General features: G+C 40.0%; 1 protein-coding gene across 1 annotated transcript in view; it reads right to left on the bottom strand.

The window, feature by feature from the left end:
• Window positions 1–12,603, bottom strand: part of FMN1 (formin 1) — a 586,562-nt gene that overhangs the window by 318,370 nt on the left and 255,589 nt on the right. The window contains exon 5 of the mRNA XM_007940485.1: window positions 1,546–2,315. Within this exon, the coding sequence (XP_007938676.1) occupies window positions 1,546–2,315 (770 nt within the window). The remainder of the gene's footprint in view (window positions 1–1,545; window positions 2,316–12,603) is intronic.

Here is a 12,603-nt window from a genome sequence, read left to right on the forward strand (position 1 = left end):
TGTTGTTGAAAAAAGGTGTTTGCAATGAATAAGTCGTTGGTCTTGCAAAATTCTACCATGCGAGTTCCAGCATTATTTCTGTCACCAAGACCAAATTTTCCAACTACCAGTGATTTCTAACTACTGGTGTACTGGGTCAGAATTGATATTTTAACAAGATCCCCATAAGAATATATGAGACATACAAGGTTGGGCAATCTACTTCTGTACTGATACCACCTCAGAAACCCAAGTAGGGGTCGCTATGAGTCAAGTTCAATTCGATGGCACATAACAACAACAACAACAACCACATACATAAGAATCACCTGGCGAGCTATAAGAATCACCTAAGGATCTTGCTAAAATGTACATTCAATATATCTGGGATGGACATACAAATTCTCAGCAGGGGGTCAAACCAGAATGAACCAGTTCACAGCCCTAGTTTGAATGATAGCTTCCTAATAATCACACCTTGCTGCCTTACAGACCCAGCTTAACAACCTACACAAATGCAAAATGATGTTAGCTATCCACACATCAACACTTTTCTTATAGGGCAAAAAGGGATATAGATGTGAGTGCATTTAGCAGTTACACACACACACACACACACACACACACTCTCACTCACTCTCTCTCTCTCTCACTCACTGCCATCCAGTGGATTTTGACTCTAAGGCGGTATCTCTATGGAAAGAGATTCCCCAAACTTCCTTCCAAGAGCTCAGGTGGCATAGTGCCTAAGGCATTTCACTGTTAACCAGAAGGCTGGAGGTTCAAACCCACCAGCCACTCCTCAGAAGGAAGGTTGAACAATCTACTTCTGTAGTGATACCGCCTAAGAAAACCAAGGAGGTGTCGCTATGAATCGGATCCAACTCGAGGGCAGTGCGTTACATTGCATAATCTTCCATCTCAGGAGTGGCTGGTGGGTTTGAGCCTCCCAGCCTCCTGGTTAGCAGTCAAATGCCTTAGCCACTATGCCACCAGAGCTGAGAATTCAAATGGAGAGAATTTCTATTTTAAAACTCCCCTCTGGCCTGAAGAGTTAATGACTCAGTTATGTCTAGTTCTTTTAGTAAAAACTGAAAAATATGTATATCTATTAAATATCCAAACCGTAGGGTTGATGATACCATCTAAAGACCAGACAGGACAAATTATAAAAGATACTTTAACAGTCTTCAGTAAGACCATCGTATAGATTCAAGTTTAATTTTTTATGACTACTCACTAATTGATGAGATGTTGAAGAAGGCCCTAGCTTAGCCGTGGACTCTGCTCTAGTCTGTAAAATGGAACATTTATCTTTAAGGAGGATCTGAAGACTAACTGCATCATTTTTCCCAGCATCAACCCACAAGGAAGACAGAGAAGACTTGATAGAGACAGACATTCTCCCCCAAACACTCCAACCTTCATTGATATAAGATATTCACTGTATCACATTTGAGAATGAGTGCTACACTAAACAGATAATGAGCTGGTAAGAATAAAAGGTTACATGGAAAAATCCTGGGAATTCACAAGCTGTGAATGGGCCAGGGTAGTTAAGCTTACCTCTTATCACTTATTTGTATTCTAGTCCAATATAAAGGCTTCATGGGACAACTGGGCTCGATGGCCGGCTTTCGAGGACATTGGCTAGAAGAAGACCCAACTCCAAAGAAGAGTCCAGGGGGAGGTGGGGGTGCAAGTCCTGGGGGTGTTGGAGCAGGAGGGGGGCCTCCACTGTTAGGCAGAGGAGGTAAGTTAGGAAGTGGGGGTGGAGGAGGAGGAGGTGGGGGTGGTCCAGCACTTGGAGGTAGAGGAGGTGGCAGAGGTGGTGGTGGTGGTGGCCCAGCACTCACAGGTGGTATGGGAGGTGCTAGTGGCAAAGGTCCAAGGCCAGGTGGAAGTGCAGGAGGGAGAGGGATAGGGGCTGGTAGGGGGGGTGCAGGAGGAGGAGATGATGCCTTCTGCTGATTAGATGAGATGCTTTCCACAGACTGAAGTGGGGCATGGATGTCTTTGTTGTCATCTGGGGGAGAAAGTTGGCTTAAAGAGGAGATATTCAGCTTTTTGGGTACTATTTGGTTACTTCTGGTTGTCTTGCTTTCACCTTCACAGGGTTTCAGGAAGGTCTCCCTGTCTGTCTGGATGCACACATTTCTGTAGGTCTTTGGAGGGCAGTCGTCATCAGTGGAGATGCATGCATCTCTCATTTCTTCAGACCCTCCTCGCCAGCGGTGTTCTAACTCATGGTTGAGATTCGCAATGGTTTCTTCTAGTCTCGCTGTTACTGCTGCATGCTCACCTCGGATGTGAAAGGCTCTAAGTTCAAATTGGGCCTGGAGGGAAATCAGTGGGAAAGAAAGTGAACAGTTTACAAAAAAAAAAATCTCAAAAATAAAAAATACACCACCACTCCTGTACCACGATGGTACAGCCCACTAAATGCAGAGACACACAGAGACATTCTTTCAAGAACCCAAAAGGGTATAAATTTCACTTTATGAATTTTCCAGGGACTTAAATAGTTGAAGTAGAAGCGTAATTTCATCCAATCTGAGCTCATGGGGAATAATTATCATGGATTAAGGTTTAAAATAAAACTGTCACCTAAGAACTTTCACCCGGTTTTAATACCAAATGTAAAACAAAACTTTTAATAAAGGTTTGGAGACATGCTTGAATATATCTTTTTAAACTTTTGGTTTGTGTTTGGAAAAATAAAACCATAAGAAAAAGGTTTGGAGATCCCTTCTGGCTTGAAGCTGAACTTCTCAGTCATCTTTAGAGTGTTTGTCTTTATGGGGTTTCCAGGCCAGTACAGCAAAACAAAAGGTTCAGAGAAGGAGTAAAAATACACATTATTTTTTTAAGTTACCATATCAAAGCTCCCTATGATTAGTATGTGTGTCTACTTCATGATCATTTATACTACAATAATAAATAAATAATATAAATGCATATAAAGTATGAGGATATTAAAATTTGCTACATACTCAGTGTTTTAAACTATTTTTTTTATAAAACATCAGCCTTTCTGAAGGATATTCCTTCAATTATTTTCATACCTTGATACTTTGACTTTACATTTATTAGCAAAGAGCTGGTGTACTCTCAGTAATTAGCTAGCCTGTTTTCCAGCATTCAACACTGTTTAGCATATTGCAGTTAACTAGGAATCAATCAAATGTGTAATTTTATGAGTTTCCAAAATCCAATTTAAAAGTAATTAAACATTTTTGGTGAATTTAATTTCAGCCTCATTCATCAAATTATGAACTCCACAAGATGTAATCAGTGATGACAGTCTCTCTCTTTACTTCTGTATCACAGCAGCTAGTACAGTAAATACAAAGAAAAATCACTATAACAGCTCTGTTCACCTACATTTCCTCAAGAGTCATCCTTATGGCTAACCAAGACTTTCATCAGCTATAATTCAGCCCACAAATATTTACAACACAGAAGCATAATAAGCAAGTGCAGATTCCTTTTAAACTGAAAAAGTAAAGAAATACGTTTAAAGCCCATCCAGACTAGGTAAAGAAACAGGGAATTTCTCTACCTTCAGTAAGAAAAAATTTAATGACTTTTTTTCACTAGGTTTTCAAAACTTCTATCTAATATTCATTCTCATGAACTGGCTCCCAAAGAGCTGTGATCAATAGACTTGAGAGAAAAGTTTTTTTTTTTTTTTAACTAATCTTCCCATATAAGGACAAGGTAGTAGTTAGCCAAATCTGAAAAGAGAGAGCTCAGAGTTCTTGCATAGAACAGAGGACTAATAAGCACCTGATTTCTGGATTCATACGACCTGGTTCACATCCTGGCTCAACCACTTACTAGCTCTATAACCGTGGGCAAGGAACTTTGTGTCTGAAAGCCTGAGTGTCCTGAGTGTAAAGTCAGGATCACTGTAAACCACCTCTAAGGCTTCTACGAAGGTGAAATGAGATACCTCGTTACTTGTTCAGCATCATCGCAACATGAAAGCCTCCACTGACAGAGGCTGACTGCTGCCCAGGAGGTGCTCTGACAAAGAATCAAATCCAGGTTTCCCACATGGAAGGTGAGAATTCTCCCACTGAACCACCACTGCCTCAAAAGCAAAAATAGAAAGCAAAATCCTCCTTTAAGTCCTTCTAGCTATCACCCTCTTTCACCCTACCTCTTTTCCTTCACAGAAGAGTTTTTGAAAAACCAATGAAACTCTGCTTTATCTACTTTCTTATCCACTCACTTTTCAATTATGGTTTGATGGTTTCCATCTCCACTGTCCTATTGAAACTCTATGATTTGATCATTACATTTGCTCAGTACTTTTGAATGATTGGCCTCTCAGCCACGTTTGATAAAGGTGACTGTTATTAAGTTCTCTCTGACTCCTTAAGCTTCTAATATACTCTCCCCCCATCTCCCTCTTACCTCTCTGCTCCCTCCAGTCCTCTGTTATATGTTGCCCAGGCATCCTCCTCAGTATATTGTCCCTCTCACACTACACAGTCTCTCCGGATGACCTCATTTACTATGTTGGTCACAATGGTATCTTTATATCCTAATTCCAATTGTCTCCTGGACTGATAAACCTGAATGTTTAATTATCCATCTCAGACTCATTGTGGCTGAAACGGAATTTGTTGTTACTGTCAAACCTCAATTTGTCCCTCCTCTGAAATTCCTTCTCATAGCTAATGGCATCATCATTCTCCTAGTCATCACATCCAGAAATAAGGACTCATGCTGAATTCCTTGCTTGCTCTCGATACCCACATACTACTTGTCAATGAGTTCCACTGATCTCCCTGATCCATCCATTCCTCTCCATCCCCACTGTCTCAACCTTTCATTGGGTCCTCTTCACCTGCACAGTGGCAAGAGTCATCTAATTTTCCTGACTCCAATCTAACCACACTTGTTACAGAGGGATTTTTAAAAACTAACATAGATCCTTATTCCTTTAAAGCCTTCAATAATTAACCATTTTTCACAAAATAACACTAAAAGTTTTTTCAGCATGAACACATTGCAAGCTTTCTGATCTGTCTTCTGCCTACTTTCTCTGCCTTTAGGAGCTCTGGTGGCATAGTACCTGAGGCATCTGACTGCTAACCAGAAGGCTGGAGGTTCAAACCCACCAGCCACTACTCAGAAAGAAGGTTTGGCAATCTACTTCCCTAGTGATACCACCTTGGAAACCCAAGGAGGGGTCGCTATGAGTTGGATCCAACTTGACAGCAGTGTGTTGCATTGCATTCTGCCTTTGGCTTCTCTCCTTCTTCAGATATGCCCTGGATTCCAGTCTTAAATAACATTTTGCCTCTCTTGGGGCCATGTTCTTTCATGCATCTGAGTCTCTGCCCATGTTGTCCTCTTTCAGTACTTTCCTCTGCTGCAAACATCCAAGGTAAAGAGACAGATTACTACACATAGATTTGATGAATGGCTTCCTCACAATCTGTATTCACTAATATGGAGAATTGTCCAATAAGGAAGAAAACAATTTCTCTCCACCTACTCCAAACCAATATGCTGAGATTACAGTAACGAAGCTTTTTCTGAATCATTCCAATTTTGTCTTGGTTGTGTTCCTGAGCTCAGCATGATATAGTAATTCAAAGTGATTAAAAGAAAAAGCAACTAATTTATTCTCTACCTGCTCATATTCTATCAATTATTTCAAATTCTGCCTGCTTCTATTACAAAGTAAGCATCCCACTTCCATGAATTCCTAGTTTTTTTTCTTTTCTTCCTTTTTAACACCACCTTCTCCTTTGAGCATGGAAACCATTGGCTGTTTCCCCTGCATTACCTGGATCCCTAGCTAGAAGGGCTGATAATAATTTAGTGAGTCCTACACAGAAGGTTAGAACTTTCTGTTTGTTAGTCATGTACTCCCAGATGATCTCTGCCCCAGGACCCTGGAAATCTTTAAGAAATAAGGGCCTCTGTAGCCCAATCTGCATATGAGACTGGTTCAGGTGAATACAACAATTTCAACCCTGCTGACTCTCTTTTCACCCTCTTTTATTTTCACATTGAGCACATGGTTGTAGGTGGTAGATGAAACAATTACAAACCCACCACTCATTTTTGGATACACGTTTTTTTAAAAAAAAAAAAACCAAACTCACTGCTGTCAAGTCAATTTCGACTCATAGTGATCCTTCCTTGGGTTTCCAAGGCAGTATCACTATGGAAGTAGATTGTCCCACCTTCCTTCCAAGGAGTGCTGGTGGGTTTGAACCACCAGCTTTCTGGTTAGCAGTCAAATGCCTTAGGCACTATGCCACCAGAACTCCCACATTTTTTAGAATATATAAAATTTTCCTCTCCCCTTCCTCCCTGCTAAATCTGCTGCTTTCCTGCATTCATTCCAACACATCATATGGAAGAAGACAGATACAGAGATTTGACATCTTTCCAGTCTTTCCCTCTTGGACTCACCCAGGTGTTACCCACATTCTTTTACTCACAACTTGCTTGCTTCTACTACATTCATTTTAAATCCTACCTTCTTCTCATCTACAATTTTCTATTAACCTGTATCCATTTTTTTTTTTTTCCTAAGGAAGAGTGAAACAATTTTTAAGAACTCCATCCCAATGAAATCTACTCTATTTCATCCACTCTGTTCTTTCACTGGCACTATTATTACCTGCCTAATGTAATGGTTCTTGGCCCTGGGTCTCCACTAGAATCACCTGGAAAGCTTTTTTTTTAAAAAAAAAACTTACACTCAGGTCCATCCCCACAGTTCCTAATTTAATTGGTCTGAGATGGTGCCCATACAGTGGTAGCCTCAAAGCTTCCCAAGGGATTCCAATGGGCAGACACAGTTGAAATCAATGTCAACCAATGGCTGAGAGAACATAACACCACACTCACAGCAGCATCAGTGGATTCTTTGGCAATGACTCTTACTTCTGTTATTTCAGAATCTCCAAAGGGACATGTATTATTTGAAAAAACTCCCTATATAATATATCCTAACTGTGATATATTACCATAAAGTTGCTTTCCCTTCATTACTCATATTCAGAATAATTATTCAACACAGCAAATAATCTTAAATTCTTTTCAAGATATTCCCAGCTCTTAAAAATCTGGCCTCTCAGGCTGAACTATTAGGTATGTCTATTCGCTATGAGTTGGGTCCGACTCAATGGCATATAACAACTACAACAACATGCATGGAGTAGTGTGCCCAAGACCATGTATAGGGTTGGCAGACAATGGCTCTACAAGTGTATTTTTATGTTGTGTAAGAATTCCCAGGTATATAGTAGAGCTGACAAGGGACAAGGTTGTAGTCACTTCTTGGCCACAGCCAGCTACCCAGAGGGAGCAAGTAGTTGTACCTGTTGGCTTGGGATTATAGTTGCAAGGGATGTCAAGCTGCATTGGCATAACATACTACATAAAACATTGTTCCACACCCTACTTTGGTGAGTAGCGACTGGGATCTTCACAGCTTGCGAGTGGCCATGTAGACACAACGATGGGTCTCTCCTCATCCACAGCAAAGAAGAATGAAGAAAACCAAACACACATGGAAACAAGTAATCCAAGTGACTGGGACACCATGCGATCCTCAGCCTATAGAACTATGAGACCAGAAGAACTAGATGGTGCCTGGTTACCACCATAAACCACTCAGAGGGTGATCTAGGTAAGAGAACTTTGACAGAGTGGGAGAACAATGTAGAACAAAACTCAAAATCCTTTTTTTTTTTTTAAAAAAAAAAGGACCAGATTTGCTGGTCTGATAGACCCTGGTGGAACCATTGAGACTATGGCCCCTAACTGCCTTTCAGGTCTGGAATTGAACCCACTTCTCCTGCAACTTCCAGCCAAACAAAAGACAGGCATATGAGCTGAACATTTACATTAAGGAGAGAAACTCCTTGGAGAGATCAATCATGAGAGAATAGAAGGGCTGTGTATGCACAGGGAGACAGCTCAGGGGGCAGGAGTGCATGGGAGAGAAGGAGACAGGGAAGAGGTAACTATGGGGAGGAACTGGGAAGAGAGCTGTTGCATTGTGGGAAATTACAATCAATGTCATGAGATGAGGTGTATGTGAACTGCTGTATGGAAAGTGAATTTGCTCTGTAAACTTTCATCCAAATCACAATAAAATTAAAAAAAAAAAAATCTGGCCTCTACTTAAATTTTCAGGCTCATTCTGAGACACTTCCCACACTCTCCCTATATTGTGCCACCATGGACTCTCAACATATGATCCACTCCCACATCTTTAAGATTTTGCACACACTGTTTCCTCTACATATAGCACTCTTTCTCTCCATCTTCACACAATGAAACCGTCAAGGAAAATTCGGTCAAGCTCAACTGTAACTATCTGACTTAAACCTTTCCTTGACTCTCTTGACAAAATGTTTTCCTTGTCTTTGTTGCCAAAGAACTTTCCAGGTTCATACTGCATTACAGTTATTTATTTTTATCTTCTTTGTAAATATAAAAGCTCCAAGGGGTTGAAGACCACACTTATTCATATTTAGACTTGTAGTACATTACAAACTGCTTTGTTAGTGATTCACAAATGCTTCTTGAACTGGACTAAATTGAATTATTTCTCTATGTTTAAATGTTAAGACTGCCTGTGCCTCTATATTACCCCAACTAGACTAGACTCACCACCACCCCCAACACACACACACACACACATTAAATAAAAACAGAGAGAAAGAGAGCAATGGGGCCTCTTTCCTCTTTGATATTCAGATACACGGCATAAATTATAAAACCAGATGATGTTGAGTCAATTCCTAGTCATGGCAACTACACATGTGTCAGAGTACAGCAATGCTCCACCGGGTTTTCAAGGCCTGATTTTTTGGAAACTGATCAGCAGGGCTTTGCTCCAGGTCACCTTTGTGTGGACTCAAGCCTCCAACCTTGAGGCAAGCAGCAGAGTACAACCCTTGGCACCACCACTTCATCACTGTTACTACCTAGAAAATTCAGACAAAAAATTCAGGGTTTTTTTTTATTTGTTTTTTAATGCAGACATTTCTAAAAATTGAGGTTGATTTTGTTTTGTTTTAACAATGCAAAATACTTAATACATATATTCTCTTCACAGAAAGCTCCAAGACTGCTCCCATAAGTGTCATAAACTATCCAGTAGAACTGAACCACATTGTGATTCTAATCTGATTAGGAATTGAGCTCTAGGCAACTCCCCCAGACTCCTTGGGGGCTAGTCCTCCCTTCCCCTACCAAATCCTCATTATTTTTTAATATCCTCCCCATTACCACTGCTTAGAGATATCATCGAAGGAACACACTGTACTGAAACCCAAGCAAGAGAGGGAGACTTTTGCTTGTCTGGTCCCCACAAGCACGTCTGTCAAAAAGAAGGTGGAAAAGTGCCTGCCAATGAAAAGCATTATGTTGGTGCCAAGCACTGTAGAAAAATCAGCCATTGGCATTTTGTTATGAACATTCTCTCCCAGGGATGCTGCCAGAACCAGTGAAAAACCAGATTATCTGCTATATAGCCTGCCTAATTCAACCAGGGATTCTTCCAACTCTATATCCCTAGGTCAGGGAAAGCTAAACAAGTTCTTGGAGGTTGCACAGAAGTACAATGAAGCCTCAGCACTTCAGAAGAGTGCACTGTGAGCAGAGGACAGAAAAGGAAATGGGGTTCCACAGGCTTCAGTTCTCACTGCTAGCATGCTTAATTAAGAAGATGGTGGTTCTATCACTTTAGATGTGGGCATCCAGGCATTTCCGTTTTAGTTTTGAAAGCTGTACAAATGATTTCAATAACCCTCTATTTAACTGGCTTAAACTTGCCACTGAAAAGACAAAACAAAAAAAACCCTCTTCCATATTAAAGAATGACACTGAGTTTAATGAAACGCCTATAAATTATCAATACATGGTTTGAATTAGCTAAAGCTATTATAAATACATATCTTATTCTTATCAGAAATTAAAGGACATCATGTTACAGCTAAAAGCTATCTCAAGAACACAATTAGAAACATGAGGCACATTTGATATGGCACTTAATAAGAACTTGCCATGAGAGACAGAGAGAAATAGAGAAATGGGGCAGGGAAAGAAAGAGTAAAAAGCAATAAAAATGATACAACAGAACTTAAGTTGATTCTAGGAGCTCTGGTGGCACAGTGGTTTAAGCATTTGGCTGCTAACCATAGGCCAGCAGTTTGAACCAATCAGCTGCTGCACAGGAGCAAGATGTGTCAGTCTTCTCCCCTAAAGATTTACAGCCTTGGAAACCCTGTGGGACAGTTCAACTCTGTCCTGTAGGGTTGCTCAGAATTGACTCAGTGACAGTGTGAGGTTTTTTATTTTTTGGGGGTAGGGATGGAGGCAGTAAATTGATTCTGGAATCAAACCAATGCATACAATCCTAGAGAGCACAAAGTTAAATTACACACAGGTTTTAAGAAAAGGTGCTGCCTTTTCAGTAATCTTTGTCTAGGCTGATAGTCATAAGAGGGAGATGGAACCAAGGAGTGAGTGTCCTGGGCACTGTGTGCTAGCTACATGCCTTCATTCAATCCTTGTAAATTTGTAAGGTGGCTCTTCTGGTGGAGGTAGTAATTTACATAAGATACCACAGCTGGAAAATGGTAATAATGGAGTTGGAATCTTGGTTATTTGATATTAAAATGCATGTTCTTTCCACTTTACCATTGTGAATTGATATCAAATGACTCATTAGCATGGTATTGGGTAAATTAATAATGATAATAAATTAATAACATTATGTCCTACCTATTGTTTGCAAAGCATCTGTATTTCATTAATGCATAAAGTTGGAGCTCTGGTGGCATAATGTCTAAGGCATTCGACTGCTAAGCAGAAGGTTGGAGGTTCAAACCCACCAGCCACTTCATGGAAGGAAGACTGGACAATCTACTTCTGTAAAGATTTACTACCTCAGAAACTCAAAGGGGGTCACTATGAGTAGGAATTGACTCAATGGTAGTGAGTTTGTTTTGTTTTGGACTTCATGCATAAAATTACTGCAACAACCTGTGAGATTGCTGGTATTGTGGCTATTTTCCAGTTGAGGAAAGGAAAGCACAGAGAAAGAAAATAGAACGCCAATAAGAAAGAGACAGACTCAAATTCAGACCTTCCCACTCCAAGTCGAGTGCTCTTTTCACCTTATCATGATCCTCAGTAATTAATAATTATTCCCGTTCTGGGAGCTACATTTTAAAAAGTCAGATTATCAACAAAAAATGGATATACTTTCAAGTCAAAGATGCTTTCTTTAAAATATTTGTCTTCCAACCTTCTAGAAAAGTTAGAGTCATTCAGTAAAGAATAGATCTGTAGTTTTGAATTCCCAGTATGTGTTAAGAAAAGCATTGGCTAAGAGTCAAAACACCTTGGTTCTATTCCTGGTTATCCCAGTCATTAGCAATTTGCTCTTAGCCAAATTGTTTACTTTCTTCCAGCTTCATTTTATTAATGTTGAAATGAAAGGTTTAATAAATAAAATCACTAAGGTTTCCACTGGGAGCTCTGGTAGCATAGTGCCTAAGGCACTTGACTGCTAACCAGAAGGCTGGCAGCTCAAACCCACCAGCCACTCCTCGGAAGGAAGATGGGGCAATCTACTTCCATAGCGAAACTGCCTCGGAAACCCAAGGAGGAGTCGCTATGAGTCAGGGCCAACTCAATGGCACATAACAACAACAACAAGGTTTTCACTAGTATAAAATGCTAATGATTCCCACACCCAAGATTCCATCTTATTTATTTCTCTCAAAACTTCCTTGGTGACTGTTCTGCTCATGAATGCTTCATAAGGACTTAAAAAAAAAAAAAAAAAAAAAACTCGCTGCTATCGAATTGATTCCAACTCACAGTGACCCATTTTGCGTTTCCAATGCAGTAAATCTTTACGGAAGTAGATTGCCTAGTCTCCCATGGAGTGGCTGGTGGGTTTGAACTGCCAACCTTCTGGTTAGCACTCAAATGTCTTAGGCAATATGCTACCAGAGCTCCTTCATAAGAACTTAAAGCACAGGATTATCTAAGCCAAAACAGAAACTCACATTTTACTGCGATGTTCACACAAGGACAAACAGATTCATTAAGTTACTCTAAAACCACACCAGTAGCTGAATATGCAATTCAGATGAAAATTGTGCATTATTTCTGAAATGTGACAGTTATTCTAATTATTTGGGAATGCACTTTGAAAATAAACAAACAAATATAATTATGGGCAAATCATCCAAGGAAGTAGTAGGGATGTAAAACTGAAAAATCTTTCAAATCTGAACTGATGTTCTTATTTGGGAAACACCACCAAATAAGTTTGTAGCCAAAGTGCATTTTGTGAAATGAAAGAAAGCCATCATTACTCACAGGAACTTTGGTAACATTTGAAGGTTATTAATATCATGAAGTATAGTGCAAGTCACAGAATGGGTACACATTGGGATGCCATGGAAATAATTTTCAGACTTCATTTCTCCAAAAAGTAATTTTAAACCTAAAAGCAAACCCAAGACTGTACATTTTTAGGCAATGAGCCAACATACTAATGCCTTCTCTATCAGGAGAAAGGACTTGGAATTATGCTGTATTGTTATTATTACTACTGAA

The sequence above is a fragment of the Orycteropus afer genome, unplaced genomic scaffold, assembly GCF_000298275.1.
Source record: "Orycteropus afer afer isolate SDZICR_OR568_19922 unplaced genomic scaffold, OryAfe1.0 scaffold00068, whole genome shotgun sequence".
In the NCBI taxonomy this organism is placed as follows: Eukaryota; Metazoa; Chordata; class Mammalia; order Tubulidentata; family Orycteropodidae; genus Orycteropus; species Orycteropus afer.